The 25,827-nt window shown below is 46.2% G+C and overlaps 1 protein-coding gene across 1 annotated transcript in view; it reads left to right on the forward strand.

Annotated features, from left to right (window-relative positions):
* The first annotated feature begins 13,512 nt into the window (after positions 1-13,512).
* Positions 13,513-25,827, forward strand: part of PGGT1B (protein geranylgeranyltransferase type I subunit beta) — a 65,903-nt gene continuing 53,588 nt past the window's right edge. Inside the window, exons 1-2 of the mRNA XM_044275918.1 lie at positions 13,513-13,678; positions 19,697-19,815. Coding sequence (XP_044131853.1) covers positions 13,554-13,678; positions 19,697-19,815 — 244 coding nt within the window. The 5' untranslated portion in view covers positions 13,513-13,553. The remainder of the gene's footprint in view (positions 13,679-19,696; positions 19,816-25,827) is intronic.

Below are 25,827 nucleotides of genomic sequence, written 5' to 3' on the forward strand. Positions count from 1 at the left end.
ATCTCTGATGGTATGGGGTTGCATGAGTGCGTGTGGAATGGGCAGCTTGCATGTCTGGAAAGGCACCATCAATGCAGAAAAATATATTCAGGTTCTAGAACAACATATGCTCCCATCCAGACGTCATCTCTTTCAGGGAAGACCCTGCATTTTTCAACAAGATAATGCCAGAGCACATTCTGCATCAATCACAACATCATGGCTGCGTAGTAAAAGGATCCGGGTACTGAAATGGCCAGTCTGCAGTCCAGATCTTTCACCTATAGAGAACATTTGGCGCATCATAAAGAGGAAGGTGCAACAAAGAAGGCCCAAGACGATTGAACAGTTAGAGGCCTGTATTAGACAAGAATGGGAGAGCATTCCTATTTCTAAACTTGAGAAACTGGTCTCCTCGGTCCCCAGACGTCTGTTGAGTGTTGTAAGAAGAAGGGGAGATGCCACACAGTGGTGAAAATGGCCTTGTCCCAACTTTTTGGGGATTTGTTGACACCATGAAATTCTGATTCAACATCGTTTTCCCTTAAAATGGTACATTTTCTCAGTTTAAACTTTTGTTCCGTGATTTATGTTCTATTCTGAATAAAATATTAAAAGTTGGCACCTCCACATCATTGCATTCAGGTTTTATTCACGATTTGTATAGTGTCCCAACTTTTTGGGAATCCGGTTTGTAGAACGAAAGGATGTATTTACTGGGAAAAACGGTACAACTGAAAGGAGCCTCTAGTACCATGTTGGGGCGCCTCTAGCCTGAGCATGGAGGCATACAGGTTTTGTATGGTATCCTGCTCCACATTTGCCCACAGATGTTGCACCTGAGCCTGTAGATCCTGTATACTCGTAGGTTGCTGGAGCTGGTGTCCCAGCTGGTCCCATAAATACTTGATTGGCGATAAATCTGGTGACCGAGCAGGACAAGAAAGTGTTGCAATCTGGCGAAGACATTCTTGGGAACCCCTTACTGGGTGTGTGGGTAAAAATGATCCTGCTGAAAATGCCATTTGGAAGCCCTGCCATGAGAGACAACACAGGTGGCTGCAGGATGTCCTGTAAATATCGCTGAGCTGTTCGTGTCCCACGCAGCACTACTAGGGTATGTAATGGCTCCCCAGATCATCACACCAGCAGTTGGGGCAGAGTGTTGCTCCACAGCAAAGGAAGGACTGAAGCACTCACCACCAGGCCTCCATACTCAAACCTGACTGTCGTGAGATCTTGCATTCATAAAAACATAGAAGATTGACAGCAGAAAAAGACTGCCTGGTCCATCTACTCTGCCTTTATATAATTACTTATTGTAGGATAGACGTGTTTATCCCAGGCATGTTTAACTCCTTAAGGACCTGGCTCATTTTCACCTTAAGGACCAGGCCATTTTTTGCAAATCTGACATGTGTCGCTTTATGTGGTGATAACTTTTAAAATGCTTTTACTTATCCAGGCTATTCTGAGATTGTTTTCTCGTCACATATTGTACTTCATGACAGTGGTAAATTGGAGTAAAAAAAATGTCATTTTTCTTTATAAAAAATACCAAATTTACCCAAAATTTTGAAAAATGCGCAATTTTCTAAATTTCTATTTCTCTACTTTTAAAACAGTCATACCAAATATAATAGTTATTACTTTACATTTCCCATATGCCTACTTCATGTTTTGGATAATTTAATAAATTACTTTTTCTTTTTTTTGGTACGTTATAAGGTTTAGAAGCAAATCTTGAAATTTTTCTGAAAATTTCCAAAACCCACTTTTTAAGGACCAGTTCAGGTCACTTTGTTAGGCTTACATAATAGAAACCACCCTTAAATAGCCCAATTTTAGAAACTACACTCCTCAAGGTATTCAAAACTGATTTTACAAACTTTGTTAACCCTTTAGGTGTTCCACAAGAATTCATGTAAAAATGGAGATGAAATTTCAGAATTTCACTTTTTTGGCAGATTTTCTATTTTTTCCAGTAACAACGCAGGGGTTAATAGCCAAACAAAACAAAATATTTATTGCCCTGATTCTGTAGTTTACAGAAACACCCCATATGTGGTCACAAACTGCTGTACAGGCATACGACAGGGCGCAGAAGAAAGGAACGCCATATGGTTTTTGGACGGCAGATTTTGCTGGACTGTTTTTTTGACACCATGTCCTATTTGAAGCCCCCCCTAATGCCCCCCAAGAGTAGAAACTCCAAAAAAGTGACCCTATTTTGGAAACTACGGCATAAGGTGGCAGTTTTGTTGGTACTATTTTAGAGTACATATGATTTTTGGTTGCTCTATATTACACTTTTTGTGAGGCAAGGTTTTGGCATAGTTTAAATTTTTTGTTATTTACAATGTTCATCTGAGAGGTTAGATCATGTGGTATTTTTATAGAGCAGGTCGTTACAGACGCGACAATACCAAATATGACTTTTTTTGGTTGTTTGTTTCAGTTTTACATAATAAAGCATTTTTGAAAAAAAAGATTTTTTTTAGTGTCTCCACATTCTGAAAGCCGGAGTTTTATTTATTTTTTTGGGCGACTGTCTCATGTAGGGGGTAATTTTTTTCCGGTATGAGATGACTTTTTGATCGCTTGGTATTACACTTTTTGTATTGTAAGTTGACAATAAATGTCTTTTTTTTTTTTTTTTACTTTTATTTCATTTTTTTGATGTTCATCTGAGGGGTTAGGTCATGTGATATTTTTATAGAGCAGGTCGTTACGGATGGTAATATCGAATATGTATACTTTTTTTATTTAAGTTTTACACAATATCATTTTTGAAACAAAAAAAGTCATGTTTTAGTGTCTCCTCCATGTTTTAAGCGCCATAGTTCTTTTATGTTTTGGGCGATTTTCTTAGGTAGGGTATAATTTTTGCAGGATGAGATGACTATTTTGGAGTGCATATTACTTTTTGATCGCTTGCTATTACACTTTTTGTGATGTAAGGTGACAAAAATGGCTTTTGACACCGTTTTTATTTTATAGTGTTCACTTGAGGGGTTAGGTCATGTGATATTTTTAAAGAGCAGGTTGTTACAGATGCAGGGATACCTAATATGTATACTTTTTTTATTTACACAATAACAGCATTTTGAAAACAAAAAATTATGTTTTAGTGTCTCCATATTCTGAGAGCCATAGTTTTTTTTTTTTTTTTTGGGCGATTGTCTTAGGTAGGGGGCTCATTTTTTGCGGGATGAGGTGACTGTTAGATTGGTACCATTTTGGGGGGCATACGCCTTTTTGATCGCTTGGTGTTGCACTATTAGTGATTGTAAGGTGACCCAAATGTTTTTTGTTTTTTATTGTATTTTTTGGACAGTGTTCATCTGAGGGGTTAGGTCATGTGATATTTTTATAGAGCCGATTGATACGGATGGGGCGATACCTTTTATGTCTACTTTTTTTTTCTGTTTTTTAACAAATTTTGTTTACTTTATTTTGGGAAAAGGATGCTTTTTCTTTTTTTACTTACCTTTTTTTTGTAAAACTTTTTTCACTTTATTTCACTTACAGCCTGCTTCCTGTGAGATCCAGGGGGCTGGATCTCATAGGCTGTCACAGAAGGCAGCCATGATGCCTAAGGAAGGCATTGGGCTGCCATCGGGTCCCCGTCATAGCAGCACGGGGACCCGATGGCTGCTTCCTCCCTGCACGGACATCGCATGTGCCGGCATCAGTGATTTCACCAATGCTGGCGCATGCAGCAGGGGTCCGGCTATCAGTGAACACCGGACCCCTGCCGCGAATAGGGCGGGCACATCTCCTGCAGCTGCCCAATCACCGCGCAGTACATGTATGGCGCGGGTTCTTAAAGGGTTAAATTTACTGTCTATTTCCAAACCACAAATGCTGGTAGTTTGTTCCAAGCCTGAACTTCTTTTTCGGTGTAAAAATATTTTCTTCCCACACTGTGCACTCATTTTGAAGCTGTCTGATATCAGGGTCCCTAGATCTTTCTCTTCTGAAGTTTTGGCTACTACAAATATGATAGAGGGTTCCTTCTCCCGAAATGCTTTATTTTACATTTGGACATTCTGAACTGCCAGTGAAGAACACCAGTATTGTACTGCATTATGTAAGTCAGATGAGGGAATTCTGAGTGCATTTGGAGTCCCCCAATGTAATTGCAGTCTGTGACCCACACCGTGTGATTGCATGCCAAAGCAAGACTCGGGTATCTGCTTCTCCTTCCCCTCCCAGCTGGAACATCACAAATTCAAGCAGGGCTCACGGGCTTTATTGTTTTACTTCATTGCACTGAATAATAATGAAGCTGTGTTAGAGATGGCTTGGGGGCCTCTTCCAGCACGTACAGTGCCTTGCTAATTTATTCACCTCCCTAGACTTTTTTCGTACTTTGCTGCCTCACAACCTGGAATTAACATGGATTGTTTGAGGATTTGCATCATTTAATTTACAGAACATGTCCACAACTTTGAAGAGGTTTTTTTATTTATTTATTGTGAAGCAAACAACAAATAGGACAAAATAACAGAAAAATTCAAGGTGCATAACTATTCACCCCCCTAAAGTCAATACTTTGTAGAGCCACCTTTTGCGGCAATCACAGCTCCAAGTCGCTTTGGATAAGTCTCTATTAGCAGTTGCCACATATTACCATTGGGGTTTTTGCCCACTCCTCCTCGCAGAACTGCTCCAGCTCCTTCAAGTTGGATGGTTTGCGCTTGTGAACAGAAATCTTTAAGTCTGACCACAGATGTTCTATTGCAGTGATGCCCAACCTACGGCCCGCAAAGCCGTGTCATGCGGCCCACGCAGTAACAGGACTTTATCAGCGCAGGGAGCGCTGCGAACGGCACAAGCAGCAAAGTGATGCTGCCTGTGCCTGCAATCCCCCCGCCCAGCCCCGCCTCCTAGCAAATTTATTCACTGCACTTGCCTCTGTGAAATTGAAGAGAAGCGCCTTAATCTCGCACTGGCAGAGGCATCGAAGTGCGCATGCACCGTCTTCTTCGGCCTCTGCCAGTGCGAGATTACGGCGCTTCTCTTCAATTTCACAGAGGCAAGTGCAGTGAATAAATTCGCTAGGAAGTGGCTCTGGTCGGGGGGGATATCTGTGGACGACACTGAAGGGGGGGGGGGGAATCTGTGGAGGACACTAAAGGGCGGGCACTGGAGCGATAGAGCGCCCTGCTGTAGGAGAAGCCGGCGGGAGATGAAAGGAGGAGGGGCCAGCTCCTGGTGGTGTCAGGCACACGGCGCAAGCATGGCGGTGGAGGATCTGACTGAAGCCTAAAGACCAGACATCAAGGTAGACCTGCAGAAGAAGGTGACAGCGCAGTATGTGATGTATACACGTGTGTAATGTATGTAGTGCAGTGTGTGATCATCACATACTGCACTACATACATTACACACATGTATACATAACATGCCCCCTCACAGTAATGCCAAGATATGTGCCCTCTTCACAGACTTAATGCTCAAACATGCCCCCTCACAGTAGTTATGCCCAGATATGTGCCCCCTCACAGTAGTTATGCCCAGATATGTGCCCCCTCACAGTAGTTATGCCAGATATGTGCCCTCTTCACAGTAGTAATGCTCACACATGCCCCCTCACAGCGTTTGCATTTCTTTCTGGCAAAGCTACCTGGTTACGGCCCGCAAAATTTACAGGTCCTTCTAAAAAAAATTGCATATTGTGATAAAGTTCATTATTTTCTGTAATGTACTGATAAACATTAGACTTTCATATATTTTAGATTCATTACACACAACTGAAGTAGTTCAAGCCTTTTATTGTTTTAATTTTGATGATTTTGGCATACAGCTCATGAAAACCCACATTTCCTATCTCAAAAAATTAGCATATCATGAAAAGGTTCTCTAAACGAGCTATTAACCTAATCATCTGAATCAACTAATTAACTCTAAACACCTGCAAAAGATTCCTGAGGCTTTTAAAAACTCCCAGCCTGGTTCATTACTCAAAACCGCAATCATGGGTAAGACTGCCGACCTGACTGCTGTCCAGAAGGCCATCATTGACACCCTCAAGCAAGAGGGTAAGACACAGAAAGAAATTTCTGAAGGAATAGGCTGTTCCCAGAGTGCTGTATCAAGGCACCTCAGTGGGAAGTCTGTGGGAAGGAAAAAGTGTGGCAGAAAACGCTGCACAATGAGAAGAGGTGACCGGACCCTGAGGAAGATTGTGGAGAAGGACCGATTCCAGACCTTGGGGGACCTGCGGAAGCAGTGGACTGAGTCTGGAGTAGAAACATCCAGAGCCACCGTGTACAGGCAATGGGCTACAGGTGCCGCATTCCCCAGGTCAAGCCACTTTTGAACCAGAAACAGCGGCAGAAGCGCCTGACCTGGGCTACAGAGAAGCAGCACTGGACTGTTGCATGTCATTTGGAAATCAAGGTGCCAGAGTCTGGAGGAAGACTGGGGAGAGGGTAATGCCAAAATGCCTGAAGTCCAGTGTCAAGTACCCACAGTCAGTGATGGTCTGGGGTGCCATGTCAGCTGCTGGTGTTGGTCCACTGTGTTTTATCAAGGGCAGGGTCAATGCAGTTAGCTATCAGGAGATTTTGGAGCACTTCATGCTTCCATCTGCTGAAAAGCTTTATGGAGATGAAGATTTCATTTTTCAGCACGACCTGGCACCTGCTCACAGTGCCAAAACCACTGGTAAATGGTTTACTGACCATGGTATTACTGTGCTCAATTGGCCTGCCAACTCTCCTGACCTGAACCCCATAGAGAATCTGTGGGATATTGGGAAGAGAACGTTGAGAGACGCAAGACCCAACACTCTGGATGAGCTTAAAGGGAACCTGTCACCGGGATTTTGGGTATAGAGCTGAGGACATGGGCTGCTAGATAGCCGCTAGCACATCTGCAATACCCAGTCCCCATAGCTCTGTGTGCTTTTATTGTGTGAAAAAAACGATTTGATACATATTCAAATGAACCTGAGATGAGTCCTGTCCCTGACTCATGTCATGTACAGGACTCATCTCGGGTTAATTTGCATATGTATCAAATCGTTTTTTTTCCCACAATAAAAGCACACAGAGCTATGGGGACTGGGTATTGCAGATGTGCTAGCGGCTATCTAGCAGCCCATGTCCTCAGCTCTATACCCAAAATCCCGGTGACAGGTTGCCTTTAACCACTTCAGCCCCGCTAGCTGAAACCCCCTTCATGACCAGAGCACTTTTTACACTTCGGCACTACACTCCTTTCACCGTTTATCGCTCGGTCATGCAACTTACCACCCAAATGAATTTTACCTCCTTTTCTTCTCACTAATAGAGCTTTCATTTGGTGGTATTTTATTGCTGCTGACATTTTTACTTTTTTTGTTATTAATCAAAATGTAACGATTTTTTTTGCAAAAAAATGACATTTTTCACTTTCAGCTGTAAAATTTTGCAAAAAAAACGACATCCATATATAAATTTTTCGCCAAATTTATTGTTCTACATGTCTTTGATAAAAAAAAAATGTTTGGGCAAAAAAAAAAAATGGTTTGGGTAAAAGTTATAGCGTTTACAAACTATGGTACAAAAATGTGAATTTCCGCATTTTGAAGCAGCTCTGACTTTCTGAGCACCTGTCATGATTCCTGAGGTTCTACAATGCCCAAACAGTAGAAAAACCCCACAAATTACCCCATTTCGGAAAGAAGACACCCTAAGGTATTCGCTGATGGGCATAGTGAGTTCATAGAACTTTTTATTTTTTGTCACAAGTTAGCGGAAAATGATGATTTTATTTTTTTATTTTTTTCTTACAAAGTCTCATATTCCACTAACTTGCGACAAAAAATAAAAAATTCTAGGAACTCACCATGCCCCTCTCAGAATACCTTGGGGTGTCTTCTTTCCAAACTGGGGTCACTTGTGGGGTAGTTATACTGCCCTGGCAATTCAGGGGCCCATATGTGTGAGAAGAACTTTGCAATCAAAATCTGTAAAAAATGACCGGTGAAATCCGAAAGGTGCACTTTGGAATGTGTGCCCCTTTGCCCACCTTGGCAGCAAAAAAGTGTCACACATGTGGTATCGCCATACTCAGGAGAAGTTGGGGAATGTGTTTTGGGGTGTCATTTTACATATACCCATGCTGGGTGAGAAAAATATCTTGGCAAAAGACAACTTTTCCCATTTTTTTATACAAAGTTGGCATTTGACCAAGATATTTTTCTCACCCAGCATGGGTATATGTAAAATGACACCCCAAAACACATTCCCCAACTTCTCCTGAGTACGGCGATACCACATGTGTGACACTTTTTTGCAGCCTAGATGCGCAAAGGTGCCCAAATTCCTTTTAGGAGGGCATTTTTAGACATTTGGATCCCAGACTTCTTCTCACGCTTTAGGGCCCCTAAAAAGCCAGGGCAGTATAAATACCCCACATGTGACCCCATTTTGGAAAGAAGACACCCCAAGGTATTCAATGAGGGGCCTGGCGAGTTCATAGAATTTTTATTTTTTTGCATAAGTTAGCGGAAATTGATTTTTTTTTGTTTTTTTCTCACAAAGTCTCACTTTCCGCTAACTTAGGACAAAAATTTCAATCTTTCATGGACTCAATAGGCCCCTCACGGAATACCTTGGGGTGTCTTCTTTCCGAAATGGGGTCACATGTGGGGTATTTATACTGCCCTGGCTTTTTAGGGGCCCTAAAGCAAGAGAAGAAGTCTGGAATATAAATGTCTAAAAATGTTTACGCATTTGGATTCCGTGAGGGGTATGGTGCGTCCATGTGAGATTTTATTTTTTGACACAAGTTAGTGGAATATGAGACTTAGTAAGAAAAAACAAACAAAAAAAATATATATTTCCGCTAACTTGGGCCAAAAAAATGTCTGAATGGAGCCTTACAGGGGGGTGATCAATGACAGGGGGGTGATCACCCATATAGACTCCCTGATCACCTCCATCATTGATCACCCCCCTGGTAAGGCTCCATTCAGACGTCCGTATGATTTTTACGGATACATGGATCGGATCCGCAAAACACATGCGGACGTCTGAATGGAGCCTTACAGGGGGGTGATCAATGACAGGGGGTGATCAGGGAGTGTATATGGGATGATCACCCCCCTGTAAGGCTCCATTCAGACGTCCGCATGTGTTTTGCGGATCCGATCCATGGATCCGTAAAATCATACGGACGTCTGAATGGAGCCTTGCAGGGGGGTGATCAATGACAGGGGGTGATCAGGGAATCTATATGGGTGATCACCCGCCTGTCATTGATCACCCCCCTGTAAGGCTCCATTCAGACGTCCGCATGTGTTTTGCGGATCCGATCCATGGATCCGTAAAAATCATACGGACGTCTGAATGGAGCCTTGCAGGGGGGTGATCAATGACAGGGGGTGATCAGAGAATCTATATGGGTGATCACCCGCCTGTCATTGATCACCCCCCTGTAAGGCTCCATTCAGACGTCCGTATGTGTTTTGCGGATCCGATCCATGCATCTGTGGATCCGTAAAAATCATACGGACGTCTGAACGGAGCCTGACAGGGGGGTGATCAATGACAGGGAAGGTGATCAGGGAGTTCATATGGGGTGATCAGGGGTTTATAAGGGGTTAATAAGTGACGGGGGGGGGGGGGGGAGTGTAGTGTTTGGTGCGACTTTACTGACCTACCTGTGTCCTCTGGTGGTCGATCCTAACAAAAGGGACCACCAGAGGACCAGGTAGTAGGTATATTAGACGCTGTTATCAAAACAGCGTCTAATATACCTTTAGGGGTTAAAAAAAAATCACATCTCCAGCCTGCCAGCGAGCGATCGCCGCTGGCAGGGTGGAGATCCACTCGCTTACCTTCTGTTCCTGTGAGCGCGCGCGCGTTCACAGGAAATCTCGGGTATCGCGAGATGACGCGCCGATGCGTCCGGGAGGAACAAATCAACCACCTCCCGGACGCATCGGCGCGTTAGGCGGTCGGGAGGTGGTTAAGGCCGCTATCGAAGCATCCTGGGCCTCCATAACACCTCAGCAGTGCCACAGGCTGATTGCCTCCATGCCACGCCGCATTGAAGCAGTCATTTCTGCAAAAGGATTCCCGACCAAGTATTGAGGGCATAACTGAACATAATTATTTGAAGATTTAGGATAAGAAGGTAGCAGGCACACTCATAGATGGGATAAATAAAGTGTTTTTTTATTTTGTTAAAATCTTACATATGTTAAAATTGGGTACTGGTGTTTCAAGAAAAAGGTGGGTGTAATAGTCTGGGCACTTGTTACGGGTGCCAGATGGGAGGTGACTGATATTAGGTGATCTTGGGGTAAATTCGCGGAGAATGGATGGGGGAAAAAATGGACGGTATTTAGTCCGTTGGGGTAGGTGGTGTGTTGTGATAAAAAAGGGGGATGGTCGGGGAGTACAGTCTTTTGAGACTGGCTAGAGTAGGTGGGGTAGCCTTTCCCAGTAGTTTGTGATATATGGTGTAGAATAGAGTGAATTGGGCTAAAAGGGAAAAAAACAATTCATGTAGTAGGTGAAATAAAAATGGATAAAAAATAGAAAAAATATATAAAAATAGAAAAGAGTACAGTCTTTTTCTATTTTTATATATTTTTTCTATTTTTTATCCATTTTTATTTCACCTACTACATGACTGTACTCCCCGACCATCCCCCTTTTTTATCACAACACACCACCTACCCCAACGGACTAAATACCGTCCATTTTTTCCCCCATCCATTCTCCGCGAATTTACCCCAAGATCACCTAATATCAGTCACCTCCCATCTGGCACCCGTAACAAGTGCCCAGACTATTACACCCACCTTTTTCTTGAAACACCAGTACCCAATTTTAACATATGTAAGATTTTAACAAAATAAAAAAACACTTTATTTATCCCATCTATGAGTGTGCCTGCTACCTTCTTATCCTAAATCTTCTCCTTTTGACTGGGTGAGTCAAAACCAGCAGTTCAGCACCTCAGCCATTCTACTGACCAGTTGAGCCGCCTTAATCCTATTTTTCATAATTATTTGAAGGTTGACTTTTTTTGTATTAAAAACACTTTTCTTTTATTGGTCGGATGAAATATGCAAATTTTTTGAGATAGGAAATTTGGGTTTTCATGAGCTATATGCCAAAATCATCAATATTAAAACAATAAAAGGCTTGAACTACTTCAGTTGGTGTGTAACGAATCTAAAATATATGAAAGTCTAATGTTTATCAGTACATTACAGAAAATAATGAACTTTATCACAATATGCAAATTTTTGGAGAAGGACCTGTATACCAGATCTAGTGCGGCCCTCAGATGAAAAATGGTTGGGCACCACTGTTCTATTGGATGGAGATCTGGGCTTTGACTAGGCCATTCCAACACAATAACATGTTTCCCCTTAAACCACTCAAGTGTTGCTTTAGCAGTGTGTTTGGGGTCCTTGTCCTGCTGGAAGGTGAACCTCCGTCCTAGCCTCAGATCACGCACAGGGTGGTACAGGTTTTGCTCAAAAATATCCCTGTATTTAGCACCATTCATCTTTCCATCAACTCTGACCACTTTCCCAGTCCCGGCTGCTGAAAAATATCCCCACAGCATGATGCTGCCACCACCATGTTTCACTGTGGGGATGGTGTTCTTTGGGTGATGTGATGTGTTGGGTTTGCGCCATACATAGCGTTTTTTTTGATGGCCAAAAAGTTCAGTTTTAGTCTCATCAGACCAGAGCACCTTCCTCCATACATTTTAGGAGTATCCCACATGCCCTTTCGCTAACTTACAAAGTACCTTTTTGTTTTTAGCTGAAAGTAATGGCTTTCTTCTGGCCACTCTGCCATAAAGCCCAACTCTATGGAGCGTACGGCTTATTTGCGTCCTCTGTACAGATCCTCCAGTCTCTGCTGTGGAACTCTGCAGCTCCTCCAGGGTTACCTTAGGTCTCTGTGCTGCCTCTCTGATTAATGCCCTTGCCCGTTCTGTGAGTTTTGGTAGGTGGCCGTCTCTTGGCAGGTTTGCTGTTGTGCCATGTTCTTTCCATTTGGTTATAATAGATTTGATCCTGGGGATCATCAAAGATTTGCATATTTCTTTATAACCTAACCCTGACTTGTACTTCTCAACAACATTGTCCCTTACTTGTTTGGAGAGTTCCTTGGTCTTCATGGCAGTGTTTGGTTAGTGATGCCTCTTGGTTAGGTGTTGCAGCCTCTAGTGCCTTTCAAAAAAGGATCCCCAAAACACAGATGGCGTCCGTGTGTGTTCCGCAATTTGCGGAACGGCACGGACAGCCATTGATATAACTGCCTAATCTTGTACGCAAAACGGACAAGAATAGGGCAGGTTATATTTTTTTTTGCGGACCACGGAACAGAGCAACGGATGCGGACAGCACACGGAGTGCTGTCCGCATCTTTTGCGGCGCCGTTATAGTGAATGGGTTCGCATCCAAGCCGCAAAAACTGCGGCTCGGATGCGGACCAAAACAATGGTCGTGTGCATGAGGCCATTGTGAGCCAAAACCATGACTGGAGCCTCCTAAAGGGAAAGATCTGCACCTGTTCTGTGTTTAGACCCGTGCCTGGTTTTGGCTCAAAATCACTGATGGAAATCACTGACCGAACACTGATGTGTGAATGAGGCATGACTTTGAGTTTTGGGGCCATCTGTGTGACAGGTTTATCCACATTGTGTGTCCCAATACGTGCCAGGTTTATGCTCAGTGACGAATCTGGCACACTTTTAGACTGTCTACTCTGAATTTATACACTTTTGCTTTGCACCATAAGTTTACCACACATTGTCACCATTCCCCCTTTTTTGTGAGCTGTACTTCAAGACCAGGAATGGAAAAATCGCTTGGCCTCTAACCCTGGGTTCACACCTGAGCGTTTTACAGCGCGTTCAAACGCGCTGTAAAACGCTTAAGACATGAAAACCAATGCTTCCCTATGGGCTGTAAAACGCCCGACGCTCAAACAAGTACTTGAGCTTCTTTGGGGCGTTTGTGGCCATAGGACACTGCAGTCAATGACACAAACGCGCGTCTACTATTACAAAAACCGCGCATAAAAACGCGCGACAAAAACGCGCGTTTGAGGAACGCTTAGGTGTGAACCCAGGGTTAGGTGTGAACCCAGGGTTAGGTGTGAACCCAGGGTTAGGTGTGAACCCAGGGTAAGGGTTCTGCTGGAGCTGGTACATTTCTACCGACTCCACAGCCCTGCTTCTCAGCTGTGCACGAAAGCGTTTCCCCAGCTCTGCTGTGCGGACACCGGCGGGGGCTTCTCCACTCAGATATATACAGGCCCTGAAGGGAGAAGCCTGCAGCCGGTGAGCACAGCGGATACGCACTATGGAAACCATCTGTTGTAGGTGAATAGACTCCAGAATTCATGCACATTACACACACGGCTCTGCTGCATGGAGCTCTGGTACACGCATACACCACAGGTACCAGCACAAAAACTTCCTGTTCCGAGTCCGACACCAAGCGGCACAGAGCATGACTCCTCCCCACACGTGACTTGTCACATGACGGTGACATCAGCCCGGTCTACGGGAAGTGGTGCGGGTCAAGAGACTTCAGGGAGATGGCGGAGGAGGAGGATGAGTTGCTTGGGGAGAGGTTACTTTTCCTCCCAGATCGTCATGTCCGTTACTTCCAGCGGAGCCTCCAAGCTCTCCCGGAGCAGTGCTCGTCACTGGAGACCAGCAGGTAACTGCACAGAGCCGGGTGCCGGTGCACGGCTGCTGGGGTGGGGGCACCAGGGTATCCGGGGAGGCACCGGGTCCGCCAGTTACTGCAGGAAAGTATGTGGCAGGTTCTCAGCTTGTCTTATGCTGTCAAAGAGTTATCCCTATAAGAGAACCTTATGTATCATACTACACAGAGAAGATCTCCTGTATCATACATAGAGTATACTACACAGAGTAATCCTCCTGTATCATACATAGAGTAATCCTCGCGTGGCGCATGCTCCCCAGAGTAATCCTCGCGTGGCGCATGCTCCCCAGAGTAATCCTCGCGTGGCGCATGCTCCCCAGAGTAATCCTCGCGTGGCGCATGCTCCCCAGAGTAATCCTCGCGTGGCGCATGCTCCCCAGAGTAATCCTCGCGTGGCGCATGCGCCCCAGAGTAATCCTCGCGTGGCGCATGCGCCCCAGAGTAATCCTCGCGTGGCGCATGCGCCCCAGAGTAATCCTCGCGTGGCGCATGCGCCATGCGCCCCAGAGTAATCCTCGCGTGGCGCATGCGCCCCAGAGTAATCCTCGCGTGGCGCATGCGCCCCAGAGTAATCCTCGCGTGGCGCATGCTCCCCAGAGTAATCCTCGCGTGGCGCATGCTCCCCAGAGTAATCCTCGCGTGGCGCATGCTCCCCAGAGTAATCCTCGCGTGGCGCATGCTCCCCAGAGTAATCCTCGCGTGGCGCATGCGCCCCAGAGTAATCCTCGCGTGGCGCATGCGCCCCAGAGTAATCCTCGCGTGGCGCATGCGCCCCAGAGTAATCCTCGCGTGGCGCATGCGCCCCAGAGTAATCCTCGCGTGGCGCATGCGCCCCAGAGTAATCCTCGCGTGGCGCATGCGCCCCAGAGTAATCCTCGCGTGGCGCATGCGCCCCAGAGTAATCCTCGCGTGGCGCATGCGCCCCAGAGTAATCCTCGCGTGGCGCATGCGCCCCAGAGTAATCCTCGCGTGGCGCATGCGCCCCAGAGTAATCCTCGCGTGGCGCATGCGCCCCAGAGTAATCCTCGCGTGGCGCATGCGCCCCAGAGTAATCCTCGCGTGGCGCATGCGCCCCAGAGTAATCCTCGCGTGGCGCATGCGCCCCAGAGTAATCCTCGCGTGGCGCATGCGCCCCAGAGTAATCCTCGCGTGGCGCATGCGCCCCAGAGTAATCCTCGCGTGGCGCATGCGCCCCAGAGTAATCCTCGCGTGGCGCATGCGCCCCAGAGTAATCCTCGCGTGGCGCATGCGCCCCAGAGTAATCCTCGCGTGGCGCATGCGCCCCAGAGTAATCCTCGCGTGGCGCATGCGCCCCAGAGTAATCCTCGCGTGGCGCATGCGCCCCAGAGTAATCCTCGCGTGGCGCATGCGCCCCAGAGTAATCCTCGCGTGGCGCATGCGCCCCAGAGTAATCCTCGCGTGGCGCATGCGCCCCAGAGTAATCCTCGCGTGGCGCATGCGCCCCAGAGTAATCCTCGCGTGGCGCATGCGCCCCAGAGTAATCCTCGCGTGGCGCATGCGCCCCAGAGTAATCCTCGCGTGGCGCATGCGCCCCAGAGTAATCCTCGCGTGGCGCATGCGCCCCAGAGTAATCCTCGCGTGGCGCATGCGCCCCAGAGTAATCCTCGCGTGTCATGCGTGGCGCATGCGCCCCAGAGTAATCCTTACTGCTGGTAGTACAGACGGAGGCCGTGTGTATTGCTGTCCCTTTCGGTGTTGACATGGTCCCGATTCCATAACCTTGTCAGGTCCAGACACAGTTTTGTTGTTTTTTTGTATGTTTTATTCTCTGTTCACATTTCCATTAGGCCTCTTGCACGCGGCCGTTGTGATTCCGTGCATTTAGGACCGCAATATGCGGCGGCCGGCACGGATCCAGACCCATTCTACTTGAATGGGTCCGTGATCCGTCCGTTCCACAAAAAGATCAAAGAAGTTACTTTTTTTTTTTTTTGCAGAATGGAAGCATTGGTCCACAGAAGCACTCCGTGGGGTTCCGTTCTGTGCTTCCGTTCCACACCGAATCTCCGATTCGGAATGCACACGGCCGGTGCCCTGTGTATTGCGGAACCGCCGTATGCGGCCTGCCGTACGGCCATGGGAGCACAACGGCCATGTGCAAGAGGCCTTGGGAGCCTCCTTCAGAAATACATATGCTTTGATATGATGCAGACCTGCTGGATCAGTAGTCAGTCAGGCATGTCTTCTGTGGCTGATTATAGTGGACATATGGCCAGTGCTTCTGTTTGACAGTTATACATATTTTTTCCTGACCTGGACAAAAATGTGAAAATTTTCTTGAACAAAAAACCTCTAAAACACTTGAACGCATGTCCCGCCCCAGCAGGATCCTCCGATTACACCATCCCAGCAATCATGGGATCAGCGCGGCCTCTGTTTCATACAGAGCTCACTGACTCACTGCTTCTCCGCTCCATACACCAAGTGCGCCATTTTTTCCCCCTATTATAATGTCTAGGTCATTATACATATATTTTGCGTTCACTTTGAAGTCTAGACACATGGATCCATTGTGGAACAGCTGAATGGCGGATCTGTAAGGCTGTCGCAGCCTCGGCAGTACGAAGGTTGTCGGTTCTCACATTGCAGTCAGTGTGACGAGCTCTAGTTGTGGGTGCCGGCAGCAGTTCACGTTAGCTCTGTGTGATTGGGATGACGGATGGGACTACATGTGAGCTGAGCAGAAGAGTATTGTACACCTTGTAAAGGTGACATCATGTCACTATGACAGACGGCTTCTGCTGAGCCCGGGGATGTCCGTGGGATCCCATCTCTGACCCATTCCCAAATGTAAGTCTGCTAGATAGTCTTCTGTAATGGTGCAGACGTCTTCACTGCAGCAGCCAGAACGTTGGGAGGTCAATTTCGACATGTAAAATAAAAAATTACGCTGTGTACGTGAGATTTGGAAAATCTCTTTAACTCATTCAGACCGTATCCGTTTTTGCGGTCTGCAAATTGCAGATCCGCAAAACACGGGTACCGCCTGTGTGAACTCCGCATTTTACCGAACCGCCAGTCCTCTGATAGAAAAGCCTAGTCTTGTCTGCAAGAATAGGACAAGTTCTATCTTTTTTTGCGGGGCCACAGAACAGACCTATTGATGTGGACAGCGCACAGTGTGCTGTCTGCATCTTTTGCGGCCCCGTTGAAATGAATGGGTCCGCATGCAGACTCAAGTATACGGTTGCGTGAAAAGGCCCTTTTGATGCAGATTTTTCCACATGGAAAATGCGCACTGAATGCAGTTTGCGTGTGTATACCCCTAAGGCTTCCTGCAGAAAGTCTGCATGAAATCCACACCGAAAACGCAGTACAAATGCACATAAATCCACACTATTTATCATGGTTTTAGTGCAGTTTTTATGTATTTATTTTTTTTCTGAGCGGATGATTTGTAGGGAAAACCACTGTGTGTGCGGTGCAGAATCGCGTAAACAGTTGGCATGCTGCGGACTGCACGCAGGTCGTTTTCCACTGGTAAAATATGCGTTTGTCTAATCTCATTCACTTTGCTGGTACTGCATACGCTGCAGTTTTGCTGTATGAAAGTCCACACAGAAAAATCACAAGTAATCTGCACCATGTGCAGGAAGGCTAAGGCCCCTTTCACACGGGCGAGTTTTCAGCGCGGGTGCAATGCGTGAGGTGCACCCGCACTGAATCCGGACCCATTCACTTCTATGGGGCTGTGCACATGAGTGGTGATTTTCACACATCACTTGTGCGTTGCGTGAAAAATTGCAGCATGCTCTATATTCAGCGTTTTTCACACAATGCAGATCTCCATAGAAGTGAATGGGGCTGCCTGAAAATCGCAAGCAAGTGCGGATGCGGTGCAATTTTCACGCATGGTTGCTAGGATGAAAGTCTATTCACTGTAGTATTTTCCCTGATAACATGGTTATAAGGGAAAATAATAGCATTCTTTAATACAGAATGCTTAGTAGAAGGTCAATTGAGGGTTAAAAAATAAAATAAAAAATTAATTCACCTCCTTCAATTGATCACATAGCTGCCGGTCTCCTGTTCTTTCTTCAGGACCTGTCAAAGGACCTGTGGTGACGTCACTGAGCTCTTCACATGATACATCACCTGTATGGACCATGTGATGAGCTCAGTGACGTCACCACAGGTCCTGAAGAAAGAACAGGAGACCGGCAGCTATGCGATCAATTGAAGGAGGTGAGTTAATTTTTTTTTATTTTTTTGACCCCTCCAGCCCTATTGTACTATGTATTCAGAATGCTATTATTTTCCCTTATAACCATGTTATAAGGGGAAATAATAAAATTTACAGAATACTGAACCCAAACCCGAACTTCTGTGAAGAAGTTCGACTCTGTGTACCAAACATGCAGATTTCTCTCGCACGTGTGCAAAACGCATTAAAACGCTTTGCACTCGCGGGGAAAAATCGCGCATGTTCCCGCAACGCACCCGCATCTTTTCCCGCAACGCCCGTGTGAAACCAGCCTAAGACTACTTTCACACTCGCGGTTGGTGCAGATTCGTCATCGATCCGTTCAGATAATACAACTGTCTGCATCCGTTCAGAACGGATCCGTTTGTATTATCTTTAACATAGCCAAGACGGATCCGTCCCTGTTGACTTACATTGTGTGTTAGAACAGATCCGTTTGGCTCAGTTTCGTCAGACGGACACCAAGGCGGAATGGAGACGGAACTGATGCATTCTGAGCAGATCCTTATCCATTCAGAATGCATTAGGACAAAACTGATCCGTTTTGGACCGTTTCTGAGAGCCCATGACGGATCTCACAAACGGAAAGCCAAAGCGCCAGTGTGAAAGTAGCCTAAGGCTGGGTTCACATATGACTGAATAGCTCTGAGTTTGCTTTAATGGCAAATCTGCTGCCTTGTACAGTACCAAAAAAGTGGGTGAAATTTTAAGAAATCTCACCACAGAAAAAATACTGCGTGAATTACGGCACGAATTTTAAATCTGCAGCGTGTCAATTTATGCTGCAAATCTCTCTTCCGGATTTCACCCTTTGCCATGGAAAGGGTACAGTCTGCTGGCTTTCCCAGGCATATACTGCATGTAATATGCATATATATATATTTTTTGCTCTATTTTTATACATTATGTGAACCCAGCCTCAGGGTTTTAGTATGGAAAATCCATAGTGTAAAGCATCATTCACACGTCAGTGTTCGGTCAGTGATTTCCATCAGTGATTTTGAGCCAAAACCAGGTGCGGCTCTAAAAACAGAACAGGAGCAGATTTTTCCCTTATGTCTGTGGAACCGCAAAGTTAGGCTACATTCATGCGACCGTAGTGTTTTGCGGTCTGCAAATTGCGGATCCGCAAAACATGGATACCTGCTTGTGTGCGTTCCACAATTTGCGGTCCGCACATGGCCGCCACGATGATAGAAAATGCCTATTCTTGCCCACAATTGCGGACATGCTCTATCTTTTTCGTTGGACCTTGGAACAGAACTACGGATGCGAACAGCACACGGTCATCTTTTGCGGCCCCATATTGAAATGAATGGGTCCGCAACTGTTCTGGTCGTGTGAATAAGTCCTTAATGAGATATTCTAAATTCGCCCTTTGCAATGGAAAGAATGAGATGTGCAGAAAATCTGCAAGAAAATCCGCAAATAACACTTGGGCATTTGTGAGGTGTAAATGCACAAACATCCGTGTGGAAATTCAGTATAAACTGCGCGGCCGTGTGCCCCTGTGATAGCTGGTCATCGGGTTGGGTTGATTTTGGTAAAGGATTGTATATATGAGACACACATTAACCTGTTACATTGGTGGAAAGTGAATGTCCAGTAGTATCGGGAACGATGGGGGCTCTAGATTTTAGGAAAGGAAGCCGGACATATTGGCACCTTTTACTGTAGCGGTTTTATTGTCCTGTCTGCTTGGGAACATGTACATTTACTCTGTGCTCCGAATAGGGGTTCAGTGAAAACTCATGGTTTTTGACATTTTTCTCCTGTGCTTTTAGGTTAACTATCGCATTTTTTGCTCTGTCTGGACTGGACATGTTGGACTCGTTGCATGTTGTGAACAAAGCTGAAATAATAGAGTGGATCTATTCACTTCAGGTCCTCCCCACTGAAGACAGTAAGTAGAGTTTTACTCTGATGTCTAGTACGTGATGAAAGTGGTGGGAACCGCTATATACTGTTCATCTACTTGTTCCACAGAGGTCAGCAGCAGCCACATTGGGGTTTGGTCTGCTGATAGATACTCATGTATACAGGATGTGTGTGAGCGGACTCCCACAATCACTACAATGTGGGTTTAAGCACCCCCCACAATGAGAAGGAATTTGTATAGAGCGGTGGTCACACACGCGCGTCCTGCCACTGCATTTAATTTCTATAGAACTGAAAAATGGCCAAGCCCAGCTTTGCTGAGGGGAGCAGCAGGTTGCAGGCTTGACCGCTGCTCCTTGCAGACTCCAGTCCCCCTTCCCCACACTCGAGTTATGGTAACAAAGCCAAGAATGGAGTAACGGCAAGGGTCTTGGCTCTTAGCACAATGAGAAAAGGCCAATTCTGGATCTAATATAAGGAGTAAAGGACCCCATCTAAGTCAAACATGACCCTAAGACAAAGGATGTGCTGCCTAGGAGTTATGGTGGTACCATGCACTGAGAAGATCAGGGCTAGGTAGGTTAGTGGACAGTAGATGCACAAGGAAAGGAATCAGGAATATCTGGAGGTAGATAACCTTTCCACCAGATTTACTATATCTGGTACCAGAAATGGACATCAGTCATAGCTCAAGTCCAGGACCCTCATTCTAATCAGTGGGGCTTCCAGCATTAGGACCCACAGCACGTTGAAAAGACAGCAACTGTCCTGTGGCTAGTTAATAAATGTTGTTTGCTGGACATCCCCCTGAAAGGGAGCCTGTCACCTGGTTTGGGACCACTAAACCACCAGAAGGCCCTTTTGCTGCTGGATTTAGAGTCCCAAGCATACTCGTATCGAGCCCATTCACCCCTGCAAAGTATAAGACATGAAGAAACTCATATGCAGTGGCATTGCACCGATCCACTTGGTACACTTCACTGTGCATGCCCTGTACATTTGGCACATGCACACACTGAAGTGAGGTATACTGTCCTCTGCTTCACCGGCAAAATGGGCTCAGGCCAGATGCTGCTGGAGATGAGTGCCGGACTCCTCTCCCTGTACGTTACAACTTCAGTTTTAATAATTACAGGAGTGGACAGGTTTGGTATCGGTACATTGGGGAACATAAACCTCAGCTGAATACGGCCATGCTGGTGGTTTAGTGGCCCCAAACCAGGTGAGAGATTGCAGTTTAAATATAAGTACTGTATATATTCACGTGAATAAACTGGGTGTGTTGTAAAATGTTGCTGTCCCATCAGATACTGGACACGTTACTCTCGTTATACAAGTACTGTATTAAACTAACTGGATAACATTCTTGCCTGGGTATGCTGATGTTTTAGGTTCTCTGCTTAGTAGTCGTCGTCGTGGATAGGTGATAAATAATTTTTATGGCATAACCTCTTTTTAAGATTAAAATATCACTTTTTTTAAAGAGTTTTGTCCCATCAGGGCAGTGGTTGTCCATATGGCCTGTTGGAGCAGGTGGTCTTCATATATGGGGGTGTTGGAGATCCTATAACTGAAGATTGCATTTTGTTAGCTAGATCTTTTAAGGGGTTCTGCACTTTGTTTTAACTGATGCGCATCAGCTTCTGATCGGCGGGGGTCCGACACACGGGATCCCCGCCGATCAGCTGTTTGAGAAGGCAGCTCCAGTAGCGCCGTGGCCTTCTCACTGTTTACCGCCGGCCCACTGAAGTCAAAACTAGTATCAACTAGCGTGGGCGGGGCTAAGCTCTGTTCACTTGAATGGAGCTTAGCCCCGCCCACGCTAGTTGATAATAGTCGTGACGTCACTGGGCCGGCGGTAAACAGTGAGAAGGCCGCTGCGCCACTGCCTTCTCAAACAGCTGATCGGCGGTGGTCCTGGGTGTCGGACCCCCGCCAATCATCAGTTAAAACAAAGTGCAGAACCCCTTTAGAGGCAAGTGGCATTCATCATGTAGAGAAAGTTAATACAAACCACTAATGTATTGTGATTGTCCATATTGCCTCATTGGTTGGCTAGATTAATTTTTCCATCACATTATAAACTGCTGGTTTTCATGGTTACGGCCACCCTGCAATCCAGCATCAGTGGCCGTGCCTGCACATTGTGGAGGGGGGGGAAGCGCCAGCTTCTCTGGTGGCCGGGACCGTGGGAGCGCACATAGGCTGGTGCTTTTTTCTATAGTGTGCAAGCAGGACCACCACTGCTGATGGGTTTTTTGCATGATGGCCGTAACTATGGAAACGAGCAATGTATAATGTGATGCAGAGGTCGCAATAACGCCTGTACAAGCGTCATAGACGCCTATTCAGGCCATTTTACTCCCTGGAAAAAGTCTAAGGCGTCCCAAACGCCTTATACTTTTCCCTGCCATTCATCAGTGCAGTGAGCGCTGTTAACGGCACGGGCAGCGCAGCGATGTGGCTGCTACCTGAAACAACCAATGACAAAGCTCCTTACAGTAAGGAGCTTAGTGATTGGTCAGTTTGAGACGGCTGCCGGAGCTTATGGCACACCACTCTGAAGGGAGGAAGGAGGCGCACGCAATCGTCACTGGTGGGGTAAGTGGCCTTGCTGCAGCGCCTTGTTTTAACTTGTTCAGCCTCACATGCTGTATGAGCCTAATCCGGCTATGAACACATATGGATATGTGAGCTATAGCGGTGCTTGTCCGCGGTGTGCGCCCTGTCGGGGACCAGCCCTGCTAGTAGTAACTGTTCAGGAACGCCACATTTCGCACTGGTTAGCCATAAGTTTCCCGCCCTTATCTGTAGTGTACAGCTCCTAATGTGCAGGCAGCGTGCGTCTGAGGAGTACAGTACAGCTGTTACCTATAGCAACCGGAGACAGCCTGTTCTGTAATTAGAGGAAGCGGCCACAGTCTGTTCATAAGTCATAACCCATCAGCCACATTACCCCCAGAACAGGACAAACCCTTTAAACCTCATAAAATCACTGCAACAGTGACCTCAGTGGTGCCGACCCCCTCCGAGCAACAGTGACCTCAGTGGTGCCGACCCCCCTCCGAGCAACAGTGACCTCAGTGGTGCCGACCCCCCTCCGAGCAACAGTGACCTCAGTGGTGCCGACCCCCCTCCGAGTAACAGTGACCTCAGTGGTGCCGACCCCCCCCTCCGAGCAACAGTGACCTCAGTGGTGCCGACCCCCCCCTCCGAGCAACAGTGACCTCAGTGGTGCCGACCCCCCTCCCCCCTCCGAGCAACAGTGACCTCAGTGGTGCCTTTCTGTACGTGGATGATTGTAATCGTGTATAGACTGCGTCTGAAGCTACATGTACAGCTAAAATGGGGGTTTTGTTTTTAGCGAGATGGTGTTCACAGTGCACACATTTTACATCACTATGTATGAAAGAATTAGAAGATTCATTTTTGGGCTAAATATGATTTACAGAGCAAACTACTTTAAAGGGGTTGGCCATCCATAACCAGTGATATTTTGAGCCTTGCAGTATCACAGACCTGAGAAGTCTACCCTCAGTGGGTCCAGAGATCTGGGAGAAGTACTTAAGTATATCACAGAAAACAAACAAACAAAAAAAAACTTCCCCTAAGGCCTCATGCACACGGCCGTGGCCGTATTGAGGCCCACAAACAGCGGGTCCACAATATGCGGGCACCGGCCGTGTGCTCCCCTCACTTGAATGGGTCCACAATCCGGAGCTGCGGTGTGGAACGGAGGCATGGAACCCCACGACAGCCGTGTACATGAGGCCTAAAATGTAACCTTTGTATTACTACAATTAAAAAGATCCCCAAAATATAATAAAGGGAAACCCAAGGGTAAAAAACTCTACCAAGTCCCTGTTCCACCCTACCTAAGAACGGAACTGCCGCCCTGACAAGGGCGATCCCACTGCCTCCTTTGTTGTCCCTAGAAAACCCTGTGCCCACTGGGGTATGCAGGTAAGGAAGTGGAGTCGCACATGCATTCCTGGGCAGGCTGGCTCCTCACGTTGAGCTTCCCCTGGGAAACTGTCCCTGCTACCGGGAAAACCTTTAGGATTGACATATCATCTACCAGGATCATCGTCAGCTTGGGCAAGATAAGTACTTAAGGGCCTATACCGATGGTGCTGCCTAGATTATAACTGCTGCGTATATTTGGCACCCCACGTGTATATCACACACCTACACTGGGGGCAGTATAAGTACTCTAGGGCTACTTTCACACTAGCGTTTCTATTTTCCGGTATTGAGATCTGTCATAGGGTCTCAATACTGGAAAAAAAAAATATGCTTCAGTTTTGTCCCCTTTCATTGTCAAGGGGGACAAAACATAACTGAACAGAACGATGGCTCCAAAATGCATTCCGTTCCGTTTGGTTGCATTCCCATACCGGGGAGCAAACCGCAGCGTGCCACAGTTTTATTTCCGTCATGGGATGCGGAGCAAGACGGATCCGTCATGACCCACTATGCAAGTCAATGGGGACTGATCAGTTTTCTCTGATACAATAGAAAACCGATCCGTTCCCCATTGACTTTTAGTGGAGTTCATGACGGATCCGTCTTGTTTATGTTAAAGATAATACAACTGGATCCGTTCATAACGGATGCAGACAGTTGTATTATCAGTAACGGAAGCGCTTTTGCTGAACCCTGCCAGATCCAGCAAAAACGCTAGTGTGAAAGTAGCCGAACTGCTATGTATATCTAACATCTATTACTATCGATGTGTACATCACACACACAATCTGATATACCTCTCTGCGGTCTCCAGATTTCCCATTATACCATACACGCATGTGCCTCGCGCCATCTAGTCCTTGAGATATTTATCTTGGGTGACGTGGGGATGGGGGGGTAATATCTAAGGTTGGCTCAATTTACCAACTATCCCCCTTTGTTTCCCCTGGGGAGAAACGCGTTGGGCCAATAGCTAATATCCGGAGACATAAGAACAATAAAACCCTACCTTCCCATCTCATGGTATACACAGGTATATTCCTATACATAAATACAAGCACTTCTTTGCGATCTCACTTCCTCACCTGCATACCCCAGTGGGCACAGGGTTTTCTAGGGACAACCAAGAAGACAGTGGGATCGCCCTTGTCAGGGTGGCAGTTCTGCTCTTGGGTAGGGTGGAATAGGGACTTTGCAGGGTTTTTTTTCTGGGGTTTTCCTTGGTTATATTTTTGGAATTTTTTAATTGTAGTAATAAAGGTTACTTTTTAGGAGAAGTGCGTTTGTTTTTTTGTTTTCTGCGATATAGTTGAGCCACTACACAGAAGGATATACGGGCAGGGGGGGGCGGTAAATTTTGGGGAAATGTGGCTGAATTGTCTCACATAATATATAAATCATCTGTTTTCCTACACAAATAATAGAAAGCAAGTTCTTTCTATTCATCTGTATGGCAATAGATGATGCCCTGCTTGTACCAGTAGATGGCAGTGCAGGTTAGTTCAGTGTTTACTGGCATATGCTTATACTCCGATACTCCTCACTCATTGCTTGAAGATGTGTTTACCTATTGCGTCTTTCTGACCAACTCCATCTTGTAAGTAGAGCCACATCTTGAAGAGTAAATATGTGGCAAAATGAGTGTCAATATAATTTATTTTCTTCACCCCCTCCGTATCATGCAGACCTGTGTACAGACTGTATCCAGTAACATTATTTTAGTCTGTGGGTTGAGTACAAGGATCTCCTAGAATTTCATCCCATAGACTTTTGTAAAAAAATAAAGAGTAAAATAAAGCATACAGAACTTTTTTCATACGTCATGCAGTATCTGTAAGATCCTCTACCTCCCTGGTAAAAAAAAGACCAGTATCTCTGATGTGGCAGTGGCCTCTCTAATGCAGGTGCACAGCTGTGTGTGAACAGGGCCCACATCAGCCATTAGTGTCTTCCCGGCAGACGGCAAGTGTTCAGGGGAGTGGAAATCTTACAGATGAGATCTTATCGTGAAAAGGGAAACTCCAGTGTGAACAGTCACTTGCAGCTTCTTGTGAGACAAATTGGTCCAAAA

This window comes from Bufo gargarizans, chromosome 1, assembly GCF_014858855.1.
Source record: "Bufo gargarizans isolate SCDJY-AF-19 chromosome 1, ASM1485885v1, whole genome shotgun sequence".
In the NCBI taxonomy this organism is placed as follows: Eukaryota; Metazoa; Chordata; class Amphibia; order Anura; family Bufonidae; genus Bufo; species Bufo gargarizans.